The 16,995-nt window shown below is 37.5% G+C and overlaps 1 protein-coding gene across 2 annotated transcripts in view; it reads right to left on the bottom strand.

Moving 5' to 3' along the window:
- The window catches only part of NFATC3 (nuclear factor of activated T cells 3), a 63,302-nt gene that overhangs the window by 42,959 nt on the left and 3,348 nt on the right, over window positions 1-16,995 (bottom strand). For both annotated transcript variants that reach the window (XM_031505817.2, XM_031505818.2), the window contains exon 2: window positions 4,086-5,205. In XM_031505817.2, coding sequence (XP_031361677.2) covers window positions 4,086-5,205 — 1,120 coding nt within the window. The remainder of the gene's footprint in view (window positions 1-4,085; window positions 5,206-16,995) is intronic.

Raw genomic sequence — 16,995 nt, 5'->3', positions numbered from 1 at the left:
GCACTAAGGTCCTGCACCAAACACTACCTGAATTTCCTTGGATTCGTTAATGGTGTGTAAACATTACAGTGATAGCCTCGCTCATTAAAACCTAAGAGGTTCAAAGTTCCTTTGCTTGTCTCACTTAAGTGGGTCCTTATCTTCAAAGCCAGTAATTTGCAAACATATTCATTTTAAAGTTTTGCTAGTAGAATAGCTAGTGTTATTTCTATTTATCAGAAGAATGTGATAAATACTTGGTAGACTAACTTTGTCTATAGAAATCCTTCTATGTGAGTGAATTTCTTAAAATTAAGACTGAAGGCCCAATACAGGACATAATTCTGTTCCTCTATAGTCTTTAGACTTCCAAGAGAAGGATTCAAACAAAAGAATCAGTTTTCAAGTATTCCACTAACTGCCACTTTATGTAAACTAATTTTTTTTCCTAAATTAATTAGTTACATTATCAGCCATTCTAGTTTTCAGCAGTAAAACTCTCAAGCTGCCATTACATGTCCACCATGAAAATTACTTCTGAGCTGTAAATACATCTATCAAAGACTTTGTTCATCACCACTGGGACAAAGAAACTATTTGATGTCCCATCACTTCTCAGTGTCATAGATTAAATTCATGACAGAACAGTCTGGAGACAAACACCAATTTCTGTAGTAGTTTTTAAATCAATGTGCAAGTTTCTATGAATTTCATGAGGGAAGTAAAGGAAACTAGGTTTTATTTTAAGATTTTTGACCATTAATGAATATTGCCTGGTTATCTTCCAGAAACAAAAGCACCATCTGTTGCCATCAAATACTGTGGGGCTAAAGAAAGAAAGAAAAAAATGAATGACTCATTAAGTTTACTACCCTACAAATGCCTGTTTGCTTGAGACACAAATTAGATTCTCAAGATCCACTCAACCAAACCTGAAGTCAACTGTTTCACTTGTCATTCATGTTAAAATTTTAAGTTTAAAGCAATCAAACCTAAAAGCAAAAATACCAGAATTGCCATGATTTTCAATTGCATCATCAGTGAGCACTTTTTGAAGAAATAGCTCCATGTTACCTTAACCAGTGCTGGCCATGTCTGTGACAGTCCTTAACTCCACAATGCCATAACCAAGGTCAGCACCAGCAATGCTCCTGATCTCTTATGAATTATAAAGTCCTCACCAAAGGTATTGTATCACCTGCTTAGTAGAAATTTCTAGGTGATCTCTAGACTCTTTTTATTCCCCTTGTTCAAGTAAAAAATGTACTGTAAAACATACTTTCTGATTATTTTTTTTGCGCTTTCTGGAACTCTTACAACTCAAACTCTAACAAAAAGTATGAAAGAAAGTCATAAAATCAGCACATTTGTGGAATGTTGGAGTAAAATGCTAGTAGGAAGGTTGGATCTACTATCACTACATTAAGATCCCAAGAAGAAAGGGATTTTTTAAGTGGAGGGGAAGGAAAACATGAGACACAGATAAAACCATGTGGGGAGGCCGGGGGTGAAAGAAAGAGGCATCTTAAACAGCAACAAGAGTAACCATGTAATAAATAAAATTACCAAGTTAATAGCTGAATATTCTGTAAAATGACTAACTGAATCTGCCATCATACCTGCTGAGTGGCATCATCAGCAGACACCTCCACTACTCCCTGGACAGAGGCTGCTGCTCAGTTCTTTCACTTGTAGGAAGGAATTGCTGCAGTGGTCCTGCCCAAACCCTTGCTTACACTTATCTTTGACAAGGAGCAGAAATGGGACTTGAGGCATGTACTACACAGACGTTTTTCATATGCCACTGACTGGCAGATTATGAGTTTCTGTGACCAAATAACAAGCTGCCATCTAACAAACCAGTCTGAATGGCACGTGAAATATGACTAACATGTTCAAAAGCATCTTAGACATTTTTAGATTTTCTTAAGCATTGCACACTTACTGAAAACAGAAGAATGAAGGAAAATATGGTCAGGACTGACAGGAAGTAGATAACAGATTTACAAAACTTTTGAAAGCACTCAAAGCAGAAGGTGCTACCTACACATTTCACACCACAGAACACGTAAGGCAAATCACTCTCCTTCTTCCAGGGGTCAGTTATTGCATCTGGGTGTGTACTTCATCTGCTTGGAATCAATACTCCTGTTTACTTCATACACTCCTTTGTGCTTGACAATACAATCAATACATTAAAAAGTACACTATTTTTTACTATCTCTTGTAATTTATACTACAATTAATACAATTGTACATACATTGTGGAATAAATACATAAATAGTGATTACATAATTCTTTATGAAAACTAATACGCTCACTTTTGGTCACCATCATCAACTATTTAGAAGCAGAGGATCTTCTTGCATTTCATTTTTATTTATAAAATGTAAGGGTCAACTTAGGTTTATAAGAATCAGAACTACAAAATAATGTATGACAGATTGGAAGGTTTTACCTACTGAAGATGCACATTGCCATAGCCCCTGTGGAATAGGCTACAACTGCTAAATAATTAAACATTTCAACAAGGATACAGCTGCCAGTGCAGCCATTTCCACCAATTCAATAGTCAGCCAACATTTTTGGCAGCAAACACACCCAGTTTAATAGGTTTATGTAGCTTCCTTGTGTATAGGTGTAGTCTTCATTGTCTTCTGTCTGTTTGCCCATCTTATATTTACAGAAATTCTTCAGTTCCTGCTTCTAAATAAAGTCTGACATTTAAAGAAATATTTTTACTTTTTAATGAAAACACTAAAATTTCTTTTTATTGTTGTACTCAGTTCTCTGCACTACAAGAGGAAACAGGTATGAGCCGTCTGTGTTTCAAACCACTTTGTTCATCCCACAGAACCATAGATCCACACCCCATGCCTGTATGTTCATGGCCTCTAACCCTACAGTAGTACTCACCTTTTATGAATAATGTTAGCATGCAAGCTAACAAAAAGGCCAAGTTACGACTACTTAGTATCCTACACAAATATACAATACACAAATCATTAAAACAGTCATCATAGTTTTAGCTCAAATAAAAAGATTCTAGAAACAGATTGAACACCTATTACTAACAGATGGCGATGGAATTTAAAAAAAACCTAGACTTGAGGACAGTTAACTTATCTGTTAAAAGTAGTTTCAGACCTGGTAGAGCAAATTTTTCCAGCCAGCAGCTTTTCATCTTTACTGTTAAAATTTTACATCCATAAACAGTTATGTGGAAAAACATTAAAAGAGAAGAAAAAAACCATCACTTCTATTTACTAAAATCAGTGCAATTCTGTGGAGAGAAATTAAAACCTGTGGTTATAAAATTAAGCAAAAAATAACCAAATGGCTGAAAAAATATTGCTTAAATATATTTAGCTATTAATAAGCCAAGCTAGGTGATAACTTCTCAAGAATTTATCGAAACTCTGTAACTTGAAAGATCACAGAACTGATCCATCTAAAAAGTAACAGACTGGAAAGGAAGGTGACTTTTTCCCCCTCAATTGAACCAGTTCCCTCTTCTGAGTCCTGCTAGCACACGACAGGACTGCAAGAGGAAAATACCTATTTTATTCCATCATGGATGGTGGAAATACCTTGGAACTACAGCCCAGACATCCATTCCTTCTGGATGATTTTCAGCATGACATACAATTTTTTTCCTTTATTCCATTTTTAGAATTATATTAGTCCACAAAAGTAAATAAACACAAAAGCAAATAAACTCCCTACCTCTTTTGTGATCTCCCGTTTTTGTAAAATCATCCAAATCAGGTTTCCCTAGCTATATTAAAATGTCATGTGCTCAGATTATATGGAACTGCAAAGCATGTACAAAGTCCACAGGCATTTAATTCAGCTGGGCTCTGTGCATATACACAAATTTTACTTAAATAAAATTAATCCTATTTACAATGCATCCACTGTATTTTTAAAGATGAAGAGTATTTCATATCTCAACTTGTTTTTTCCTAATTATAGCATCTATCTGCCTTCAACAAGTTTTCCTTAAGAAGTCTTAATCCATCACTGAAACACAAGGACATTTATATGTCTATTTGAGATGCACAGGAGAGGAGAAGCAGGAAGGAGTTACTTTCTAATCACTTACCGGAATATAGGAGTGTGACCAGGCTTCGGTTTGTTCCAAGTAAAGTGCGAAGGAACAGAAAGAAATTGGTCTCCAGGCAAGTCTTTTTTCAAGGTGTGCTGAGGTCCAGAGCAATCATCCACTGCAGTTTCAAGGGATGATGACAAGTTACCTTGCTCTTCAGGACAGATATCTATTTTTCCAGATAAAGTGGCAGTCTGATCCTCTGAGGTCTTTCTGGTTTTTAGAGGAATATCAGTCTCTGTACAACACTGAAATGGTGAAAGCCCAGAGTTAAGGCCTTGTACATTATGAATGGAAGTGTTTAGCCACGTGTCTTCTGTTATGCTTCCTCTGGGAGAATGGCCAGGTGATGGAGTTGGAGAATGGTGAGGAGAGAGAGAGCCAGCATAGCAAATCTCAGCACTGGAGTGTCGGCGTTTCCCACAGGGGGATGTAGGTCTTGATGAGGGCCTTGATGTTGGTCTAGGGCTCAGCCAATTTTCATCTGTAATACTAGTTCTGGGAGAATGACAGGGAGACTGCCTAGGTGACAAGGCATGCCCAAAGCCATAAGGCTGCTGCCACGATTCATCACTGGGACCTCTCGGAGAACCACCAGGTGATGCCAAAGGAGAGCCGAGGGTAAATCGAGCAGCTGCTTCATTTAGCTCTGAGTCTACATCATCATAAACATGGGAAATGGATTCACAAGAGGAAGCATCTGAAAACCAACTCCTGGATGAAATGCTGCTGGCAGGGCTCGGACTAAGGGATGATTCCCTATACGATGGCTCAAGAGGAAGATAGAGATGGTCCCGGGAAGGCCTTTCCATATACTCATTTTCTGTGCCATTTGTGTGTAATTCATCTTCATTTGCCTCAATCCCCTGGTGACAGTTGGGTGAAATCGATGTGATTTGAATGCTGGGGCACTCAAAGGGTTTGGGTCCACCTAGTGGACTGTACTTGGATTCTGGGACCTCGCAAGTGCCTTCATAGTTCTTGAGACTCTGAAATCTTGTAGGAGAGGAGTGAGACTGCAGTCCATGGCGAGGAATACAAATCGGCTGATTGACAGAGGAGGATGGCTGGTCTACATTAAAGATGTATATGGACGCACAGTCATCTGACTCAAGATCTGAAAATGAAATTTAAAAAGATAAAAAAAGTAGTAAGAGTCAGAATAGTCAGAACTTGGATAAATGCATTACGAGTTCATCTTTTTGATACAAATAGGATGAAGGTACTTTCTGCAAGCCCTGTCAATACTTACAAGCACCAGAACATCACATCCATAATACTGATCTACTTTAACAATAGAAAGCATCTTACAGTGACTCAAACTAGAATGAAGACTACGAACCACTAAAAATATTCAACCAAAGGAAGCCTAACAAAGAATATTATTAGAGATACTATGAAGAATTTTATTCCTAAGATATATTTTTTTAGGCTAGAAAACTCTCAAGTGCCTATGCTAAATAGAGTTTCTCAGTGGAGTCGCATGAAGTTTGAGCACAGTTGTCCAGCAAAATAAGGCAAAACAAAATATTCTCAGACCTCACTAACTTATCCAAAACACAGGAAATATTCCAAAGAAAAACAAGCAATTGAGAAGGAGTACAGGTCCCATTAACAGAATCGGCCACTTTGTCTCACAGTACTGAAGCACATTTTCTTGTCCCACTTCTCAATATTAAATTCACTGCCAATATGAGACATTTGTCTGAAACAAAAGTAGAAAACACAACATTTTTTTCATATTTTGTAGCCACTGTGATTCCACTCTTATTTATTTTCATTTGTAAATAAGGTCTTCACTAATTTTCCACAAATCTAGGCTAGATGACATTAATTGCATCTCTTGGCATTAGTTCTTTTTTAAAAATTATTTTTATCCTGAGTATCAGCAGCTAATAATATTTGTTTTAAAATAAATATATTCTCTGTCACAATCAGTTAAAATATCCAGACTGGAAGCTATGTATTTTAGACCCTTCCATGACAAAAAAAATTGTTAATCAAGTCAGTCTGTTACCAGTTTCACTAATAGCAATCAGCTTAAAATTAACTAAAACAGAAACAAAACATCAGCTCCTCAGAGGGAAGCACTTTCAAATGAAGAGAAAGCACACTGTTACAAGGAATGGACTACATTTCTCAGACTTCATAAAAAAAACAAAAACTAAAAGGCTGAAGGTTCATGAGCAGGGATCAACTCTATGTGAAATCTATTAAAGAAGGCATACATTGCATTTAAGGAGTTCTTAGTAATATTATAAACACTGCATGATTTTATACATATTATGGTTATGTATGACAATTATCCATATTATATATCATGAACTACTATTATATGTGTTAAGAGCACAGAAAATTAGCATAGGTTGATTTCTAAATATGCACACACTGAAAGGACCAGGGTTCTCAGGAAGGACTACTGCACGTATCACACACAATTAACTCAAGTTCACTATGTTGAGCACTACCAAAACTGCATTTCCCTGTTCTTTCACTAGGGTAACAAACATTTTTTTAAAACATTAATTGAGGGTCTTTCTTCTTGCTGTTTTCCACCACAAAACATGAAATGCAGACAGTAATTGATTCTAGGTTTTCCACATCTATTGGTGTATTAATGTGCAAGATCACAGATACCTGTTTCCTAACTCTGTATTAATAAAAGCATAGATCTAGGAAGAAAAAGACAATCCTAATAAAGGCTATTATCTTGCTTATCAAAACTTAGAAATAAAACAGTTACAGCTACAGAACTTTTAAATAATAAGAATGTTTTAGAAAAACAGCAGTTGGAAGTCTTCAAGCCCTGTGTGTAACCATTTACTGTCATTAATGGTTTCAGGAACAGTAGCAGCACATTGTTTACACTAAACCTCTCACAATTGCAAAGAGCCTTATTCCTCTTGCACCGATAATCAAGAAATCTTAAAATACTTAAGATAATTTCTCTACTTTCAGTGTCACAGGGATTTACAAATAACAGATGTATATTTAGAATTTAATTCTCACAATACTGAGGTGCAGATCAGACTAGCACAGAATTACCAACACCAGCTGGGAAGAACCAGGGAAGAGATGGATCAGACAGGAGACAGAACTTTTCTGACTCAGGTTTCTTTGGTCCCTCTCCTGACAAAGAGCCTCTCCCGAGTTTGGGTGTGCTGGCCGTTACCCCTCCCCAGCTGCACACACCAAACAGGAAGCTAGAAACCTAATGAATATCCAATCCCAAAAGCATGCTTAACACCGTGAACACAACCGGTTTGAAGTCTAAATCACCCAAATAATTTTCAGACTCAATTGATAAACATGTAGATTTATTTCAGTCTGTGCACACAAATCCTCCCCCTTACAGTTCATGTGTTTAAATAACCTGTTAGGTGCTCATTTGTACGACCTTTACAAATCATGTCATTAATTCTACTAGATTATTTACCAGAAATTATTTTTGTCCTAATAAAGACTGCAGAGAATCCAACCTGAAAGAGCCTTCTAACCTATCTTAAGGAACTAGTAAACATACCAACAAACATACAACTGGGGGAGGGGGGGAAAGAAAGAATGAAAAAAATTTAGTCGATAACCCTTAAAACAGAAAGCAGTGAGAATAGCACAAAACAAATCCAACACAGGCCTTCAACAAGCAGAGGGTAAACAAACAAAGGAAAGTCTCACAATAGGCAAGTGTAAGGAAAAAAGAGTTATGGAGAAGCCTGAGGGGAAAAAAATGGAGTTATGGAAATCTGATTACTTAATAGGAGAGCTATTACATTCAAACAATCCTATTGGGGGAGGAAAGACAATAAAGAACTTGGCCAAGTCATGAGGCCCTCACTGACCATAAAATATTTGAAAGCACTCAAGACACAGAAACTAAGACAGACGATGAAGGTACAGCACAAAAACTACCACAAGCATATGTGGGCAAGATGCTAGTCAAGACAGACAACAAAACAGACCAAGAGAAATAGTGCCATTCACATCAAATCCTTCATACCACTGAAAAGGCAGGTGTGCTAAATGCCTTTGCTTTAGTAAGACAACAAAATAAACTCCTAATAAAGATAACAGCAATACAGAGTAAAGAAAACTGGACTAAATAAAAGGTTAAAAAATGAAGGATTATGAGGCAATAAGTTCAACTTCAGTTTTAGAAGTAGTATTAATAGTTTATTTGTTCCAGTAAGCATTTTAAAGGAGACAAAGAAACAAAACAAGTCACTGTTTCCTAAGAACAAACCACGTCAAGCACATTTTCTTTTACAATCAAAGGAGATCTTCTGGACAAATAGCATAGAAAAAACCCTCAAACTTTGTTTTCACTAAGACTTTTACCACTGCCATGCACAGAGAAGCCATGAGTCTTTAGAAATTTACTGGAGTCTTCCCCACCCTGCTGAGATCAGGTTCACTACTGAGGGATCACAAAAATGAGCAGATGCTCTATATTCACAGTGTATAAGCTAAATAAAGCTGCAGAGTTTCACTGCAATCTTACATCAGGCATCTGTGTCATCCACTGTCAATGAGAACCAGAAGGTTGCTCATTTTGAATGTACATTTGCTACTGTCTGGAAACAGCCTTGTGTACAGAAGCTCCTGTTCAGCATTAAAACAATGCTGGCTCATCCCTTACTAAGCTGCTAACTACACTTCAACATAAGCTGTCTGACTGGGGAATATAATTAAATAATATCCAGAACAACTGCTTTTAAAGTACATTTTTCTTGCTACTTGCTGTATCAGAGTGCACATTTAGGACTAGCAATGCTTGCCCACCAGTTGTTCACTCCCCAGTGATGTACTGGCACATGCACATGTGCAGCTGTGCACTCGGCCAGATTTCTCCAGAGAAGGAAAGTCAATTACTATCAAATGTCTGAACACAAGCCCTGTGCCAGAATTACCCAAACTGTTTTATTATTCTAAGTTTATAAGCCCATAAACAAACATTTTCAGACAATAGGAGTTGCTATAAGGTACAAAGAAAGTGCAACATGACCTAGGTCTTATAAAATTACTACTGTGAAAACAGGATCAGCAATCAAGTCCTTTAAATAGCATGAGGAAAGACCTGAACATTGACACAGACATCATGTGTGTTCTCAGGCAAGTCTGTCTCACTTACAAGCTTTAAAAAGAATGACCAACTCTTCTGTTTTCCACTTCTACCATGACAGTTACCACTACCTCTTTCTGAACACAATGGTTACAAAAACATTTGTAAAAATGTACAAAAAGCATATGTGGCTGTTTTTTATTTCATTATTCTGCAGGTTTGCACAAGTTTATATATTTCTTGGGATGGAATCTTCACATGGTACACAAAATAGTCAATAATCAATAGTTTTTCTTTTGCGCACTTAAAACCACGATTGATGAGAGTTCTTTTTGGTATACTATTCCACTAAAGTTCTATAACTGGATATTTAACTCCAGTTTTCCATTACAAGCTATTGGTTTTCCAGAAACACTTCCTACAAGCTTAAACACCAATTAAAAAAAATCCCACAATCCCAAACTGAAACATAGCAATGTATTCGTTTATAAGAAGTACGACTGACTAGTAAGCCAAATATGGTACCGAAAAAGAATAAATTGTGAAAAAAAATTAAGGTAGCAGGGTGGAGTAGGGGGAAACATCCTTCTCGACCAAAGTTAGCAATACATGAAGCAGTACTGCAAGTTTAAGTTTTCAGAAAGGGATGGTTTACAGCTCTCATTTTATGAAGCAGCTCACTCTCTTCTATAGTTTTGTGCTGTTTCATGGTCATGTCAGATTATGCAAAAAAGGATAAAAATGAATTTTGCTTTTGTCAATCATGTATGCCAAAAGCTGTTCTGTCATGCCAGTCACAGTTTCACTTATTTTCTTTTGTTAAGCAAGTATACTGGAAATGTAGAAGAAAAAGAATCTTCTCAACAGTGGCAGCTCATCAATGAGTCTCTTCCAAATTCTAGTCTGGATAAGAATTAATTATCCTTTGTAGAAATACAGAAGAATAAAGAAGCTGCACTAGTTTAAGCAGTTTAAACAAAAGAACAATCCAGCATATCAAATGTTTACAACTGACACTGACTAAAATAAGAACATACTGGCTCTTGGGGTGTAACTACACTAAGGTTTTTTGAGCAACAACCACCCTCCCACACACCTTCACACACAAAGGGGGAGGGGAACTGAGAACAGACGTTCTTTTAACACAGATGATTTTGGCAATCATATTTACAGTGCACTGACACCTGTATATACACAACTGACAGAATGGCAAGCTTTAGGACATGGGAGAAAACGAGCAACCAGGACAGGAGCTGCAGGTGTTCACTATCAAATAAAAACGCAACACGCGATGAAATAAACCCTTAGACCACAGCCTGGTACGCATTTAAACTAGAAGTGTTGTCTTAGTGTACATCCAGCTTCACACTGAAGTAATGAAAATAAATTTCAAACAGGGAAAGAACAGCTTTGAGATACATTGCTAAAAAGTTATATATGAGGCAGGTGAAGAATTCAACTTGTAACTGTAAGATTCAACAAGAATTAGTCATTCTAAGTTCAGTTACAAAACAGAAAATAACAACCGGAAGTGCTAAGCAGTGTTTATACCTGTGTCTTCTCCAGCTCTCCTGCTATTTCTGGTTGATATGAAGCATGTCTTTAAATGATAACCTTAAAGCCTTTGGTTCAGTATTTAAGGATTATTCTTATTCATTAATACTCATAACAGAAAAAAAAAATCTGCTTCTTGCTTTAAAAGCCTCCAAGTTCTATGGACTCCTCTTTGGTTCCTTTTTTTAATCTGCGGCTATATAATTCAAGAAGACACAGTATTTCACTGCATAATAACCTTGTAGACAAAACAGAAGCTGCTGCCCTCCAGTTTGATGAAGCCTCATCTGTCATTCACTGTCAGATGAAAAAGCACAACCCAGTAGTTCAGAGATATTAGTGTACAGCCTTTTGGAAACAGCACAGTACATGGGCACAGCAGGTACTATCACACGGTATGAGCAGCCATCTGACACTGCTGTTCTGCAGATGAACTATCTTATCAGGTGTTAGAGTCTGCAAAGGGACTGCAGCCCTGCAACCCCAGAGCATTTCAGCTGTGTAGACATGAGACCTGAGAGAAGCCTGATCACTCCCAAACTGGTGTGCTGTGCCTGACCCACTGGAAGTAGACTGAGCATAAAGGTAATTGAGAAGATTAGGCAAATACTGAGTGAAGGGAATTAATCATGTACTGTAATTGCCAGCAGGCCAGGTTTGCCTAGATTCTTGCTATTTTGGGCCAATTTACCATGCACAGCTCTTCCTTTGTGGGGGCAAAACCAACAGACTCCATGAAAAGGCTCTCCACTTATTCAAACAGAATGAACTGAAATCCTCACCTAATTCACCCAACTCATACATGGATGTCTTTACCACCAAATAACTTCTAACACAACCTTGCTCACAACAACCTGCTGCTCTTTACAGACACGCTGCCAGTTCACTGATCCAGTCCTGAAGCAAGCACTGAGCAAAACTAGAATTCCAAAATGAGAAGGTCTTAAGTAGGGCCGTATCAAAGAAAACAGACTGGAGTTTGCAAGAAAATGTGTATTTTAGTTTACAGGAGAGTATGGTGACACAGACCAGGGTCTTTGTGCAAACTGGTAGAAAAGGAGAGCAGTAAGCCAAGGCAAGATGTCTGAGTGTGACAGTGGATGTCCGAGTTACACAGTGGAAGGGAGACTGAAATGGGGCACCCCCTTTCTGATTATCAAACAGAGCACAACACAGAGATTGAGGACTCCTATCAATAATATCTGAACAAACTCGTTTGGGAACTCTTCACACCTTGGCCAAATTACACTGTACTTCTAGAGCTGGCCCACATGACAGAGGACAAACCCTTCCACAGCAGGCACTCCTACTATATACTTAAGTCACTATTTCAAACCATCAATTTCTACAGCTTTTCATCAATACTTTATAATGCAGCTTAAATGTGGACTTCAGATACATTAAACTCACAGGCTGTGTTCATCGAAGAACTGCAATGACCCAGAATGACAATCTGAATCTTTCCCTCTGCTCACATGAATGTAGACTCAAAAACACCTTGAATTCACTTTGCTAGATTGATACAGTAAAAGGCAAAAACACAAATCAGTCAAATGAAAAAGAAGAGGCTGAAGCTGAGCACAAATACCATTTTTCTCAGCAAGGTTCAGACTGACATCCCAAAATACAGAGATGGTGATACTGGCATGCGTCATGACTGTACCACGTGTAACTTTGCATCTCTTCCCAGAGTCCTAAATGGCTTGTGTTTATTCCAGCAGGAGTGAAGTTATCACCACGTACTGTACATCAGCCTAACTCCTGCCCCCAACACAAAAAGCTTGGCAATTTGAAGGACAGCAGCATTTGCTCTCAAAGACTAAACCTGACAAATTACACTGATGAAATACAGAGATTTACGTCACTTAAAGAAGCTATGCAAAATACAAAATGTTGACAGATTTTATTAGTAGTTCTTTGGATTAAATAATGTATTTCCTTACAGCCTTGTTGTTTGAACACAGTTACCCAAAAGAGCACTATTAAAGCCTTTTGTAATCAGTTACTGAATCTCATCTTTTTTGTCCTTGACTTTGGGAACATCTTCTAGAAAGCATCTAAAGATACACATGAGTAGCTATACATCACTGCAGATATTATTACAGGCCATTATGCAGCCATCAAAGCAATGAATCATTGTCACTAACAGTTAATAAATGCAACATGACTGGATTAGCAGTTTGTCATTCTGTCACACTTTCATTTTGGCTATGAAGATACAGAGGGCTACTCTGTAAAACAACGTTAGTTAAAAGATGACAACTTCTGCCCTGGCCCAATCAGTCACGATTTCATACCCTCTCCAGCACAGAGCAAATACTGCTTCTAAGTGTAAGTCATCCTTCCATTTTTTCCAAAACTATTAAAAACATTAAAATATGGGATTAAAAAGACATTTCTCACAGCATTTGTTCCCCAAAAAAGCAATGTTAGCAGCCACTAAAACAATCTCATTAACCCTCTCCATCAACCTGCTAGAAAAACCCAGAAAACACCAGAAACATTCAACTCCATTGAAGAATTTTTTCTATATTAAAAATACTTCTCACTTTTAGAAGTGATGACTAATCTTCTAAGTGCAGCCTGAGAAGACATTTTTAAGCATGCAATTCCTTTTAATCTAAATATTAATTAATATGATACTACATTTCTGGTATTAATAAATTAGCTCTAAGTTCTTGCTCATGTTTTTACTTACAAACATCTTTCATGCAACCTCAAATGAAGTTTTGTTTCTGCTTTAGAAAAACCCACCAAAATCACCACGCAACACCAAATCAAACTACACACAGAACTCTATTTTCATGACTTTACTGCTGAAAGGTCATGGGTTTGCAGTCAGATCCCCAGAAAGTTCATTCTTCTCTCCTTCCACCAAACCTGCAGTGCTTCAGATTCAAATTCATCTTCCCTGAATGACTTTGAACAGTTCTATGATTTTTTAACGTTCTCTTTTGCCAGTGTTTCATAAGAACACTCACAGATGGGTGTACTAAAGGTAGAAGAGAATGCTGGCTTCTTAATAGGCTTGCTCCTGCCTTGCAGTTTCACTCAGCCTTACTGATCATTTCACTCATCTTGAATTCCACTGTCATTCGAGCCCACATGGCATGCCTGGACAAATGCAAGGACTTGGATGTTGTTTTACTGGCTGGGCTCTCTGCCAAGTCTGCTCCACACTTCCCTGGCCCACTAGGGCAGCTTGAGGCAACAACTCCCGTATTTACGTTATTGCTGTGAACAGCCAAACTGCTGCTTCCTATTGACCCAGGCCCATCTACTCATATTTATTCTCTCTCATCCACAGCAACATTACTGAGCTGGCTACACTTCAGGTGGCATCTGACAAACTGCCTCCAGCTGGACAATACTGACCAAAGTAATGGGACTGTCATGTTTTAAGCAGAGGGCTACTTTTTACTTTGAGAAACAGTGAGCTTATTTCCAATTTTCAGAAATATGTAAGACAAAAGCACTAGCCCAAATGCTTTTGTACCCTGACCATCTCCAACATCCCAAATCTCAGGATTTGTTTTCATTTACACTCTGCCCATAATTCAGTTGGGAGGAAAGGGGACAGAGACTGATGGGTAACTATGAATTCACAAACAAAATAAGTGTCAAACTGGGGACCTTTTTCAAATCCCTGCAATACATAGTGACTCACTAGCTAGTGACTGTCAATGCACTATGTAGTGATCAAAGAACCATACTCCCAAAATAGAAAAGTTATTAAATTAGATTATCTGCAACTACAACTGCTTTGCAACACCACACAGAAGATTTTGGTATTTTCCCCAAATAGTCTCATCCTGGTCAAGCTTCATTCAAACAAGCAAGATTTAATTTATAAAGAATACTGCGAAAAATCACAACATACTCAAACATGTCAGTTTGCCAGGATTACCATCTTAATCTCTTAGTCTTAATTGCCAGGCAATTCTTGACTCCACTGATACCACTTCAGTACACATGCTCCTTTGGTTCTCCCTCAGTGTTTCTCTAAGCTATCTTGAAGTCACAAGACCCTCTGTTTTTGGTCAGATGCAGCTGTTTGGTTTTCCCTCCTCCCCCCTATCAGCAGATTATATAACCACAGCCTATATGAGTGATTTGCATTGTGTCCCTGTGTGTCAATCTTTTAGATGCAGATACCAGCATCCACCAGCTTGTAAAATAAAATTATAGTAGCTCAATTTCCTGCAAGTGGTGGTTTATCACTATATGTAATACTCAGTTATCTAATAAATAAATATTTCTGTTAGAAAGTGTAATTTTTATCTAAGAGGAAAAAAATAGATTCAAATAACTTATCCATTCATTCCTTTGTTAGAGTTGCACCAGCTGATCCTATTCTTAACAACATGAGCACTCTTTTGTATAGCAAATGTTAACAGACCAGCACAGACAGCTGTATTTAGATGGATGGCTCAAATTATACATCTTAACCACAGTTACCATCTTGCGCAAAGACTTTCTCTCCTACCCATTTATGTAGACAACCAAATCTAAACTGAAACAAAATATTTTAAAAATAATAAAACTTCAAGTGAACCATACAGGTGTGCAAGGTAGCCTGGTAAAAAGACATTAAAAGATGTCTTGCAAGCTCCTCTTGCCCAGCTAGGGAAAGCAAACTTTGCAACAGTTCTGGACCAGCTCTTCTGAACACAAAACCAAATTTCACCAAGAGCAATCCTCAGTCAACTCACACCTTAAGTTCACTGCTACTGCCAGCATCCAGCCCTTAATTTTCCACTCAATCTAATTATAAAACTACTGTCTCTTTTCTACCATACCTTGACTTTCTTAAGATTATTTACCTTAATCACGACCTCGTGGGAAAAGAACAAAAAGTTCAACCATGCTGCAAACTCTCAATAGCTTTGACTGTCTTCTTCTCTCTACCAACATCCCTGACAGCAATACCAGTCATTTGGGAAAGGAAAAAGGATACTTTACATATTAATGTTAAGGCAATACTATAAAGATGAATATTGTGGTGGTGTTTCAGTACAAATCAGTGGATTTAAGACTTCTATGACATACATAAATAAAATAACACATACATAGTGCCAGTTTTCACTACAAGAGAACTCTGCCTAGCTGAGGGAAAATCCAGCACCCATCATCACTTCAGAGCACTTAGTATGTGGGCAGGAGACAACTGCTGAGCAGCCCAAGCAGCCCATGGATGCTCACAGAGAAAGGTCTGGCATGAAGACCTTCAAAAGAAAAGATCAGGTATTACTCTGACAGTCACTACAGCAAAATGTGTATTTCAGTCGTGATGTCCAGTAACAAATCAGTAACCTACCAGCTCTAAGCAAAAGGAAAAAAATCTCAGAGGAGAACAGGAGCAGAAGTTTGCAAATCAATGGAAGAGAAATCCAGATACAGCGTTCTTATGCAGAATGAGGCTGCAGCTCACAAAGATGTCTTAAACAGTCACTAAATTCATCAGAACTGGGATGTTTTTTATACTCTTCAGAAGAAAAGTAAGAGATTTTATAAGATTTATTTGTAACAAGATTACCAAATAGTATTACCTAACCAAATGTTAAATCACAGGAAATACGAAGAACCCGTCTTCAGCTTGTTTCATTATTTCCAATAAAATAAAATAAATACTATGAACCTGAAGTCCAAGGAGGGTAGTTTGATCAGTTCTTTTAAAGCACTCATATTGTGGGAAAGCAAATAAACAAAATCACCCAGGGAAGGTTATTTATATGAAAATATTAATTTCTCCTTCTCTACTTCATAAACCAAGAACAAAAGGTAGAAGTTAGGGTGAAACTTGTATTACTGTTTCACTGGGTAACAAAACATTAGCCCCTCTTTAGCTCTTAGAATACTTAATCAGAAATAACAGGAACATTTTAGGCAGGATGCTGAACAGCAGCATCAATAACTCATCTGTAATTCTTTATCTTCTGAATACTGAACAGCTTGCAGTCTCTAAAGTTAGTTCTGATTTCACACACCAATAAGAAATAGTTTTGCATGACACAGAACCCTATAAGATCCCAAATTCCCAGCTTAGTACTATGTACTTCAAGTACAGCTTTTACCTTATAAGAACTCATTCTTTAAAAGAGAAGATGAACCCCTAAAGTAAAACTCCAGAAAATATCATAGCAACTCATATTTGCTTCCATTTTGAGAAGTTTGGCATTTAAAAAGTATAACGTGTTCTCAGTGAAAACCTCAATGCAGTTTAAGTGCTTAATAAATTCTAGACAAATTTCCCAAAATGACACTGAATAGTATTGCAAAACTGGCGGTGGTGAA

Source organism: Lonchura striata, chromosome 13 (genome assembly GCF_046129695.1).
Source record: "Lonchura striata isolate bLonStr1 chromosome 13, bLonStr1.mat, whole genome shotgun sequence".
In the NCBI taxonomy this organism is placed as follows: Eukaryota; Metazoa; Chordata; class Aves; order Passeriformes; family Estrildidae; genus Lonchura; species Lonchura striata.
Note: the sequence above shows the minus strand (reverse complement) of the source record. Positions and strands in the feature narration are given on the sequence as shown.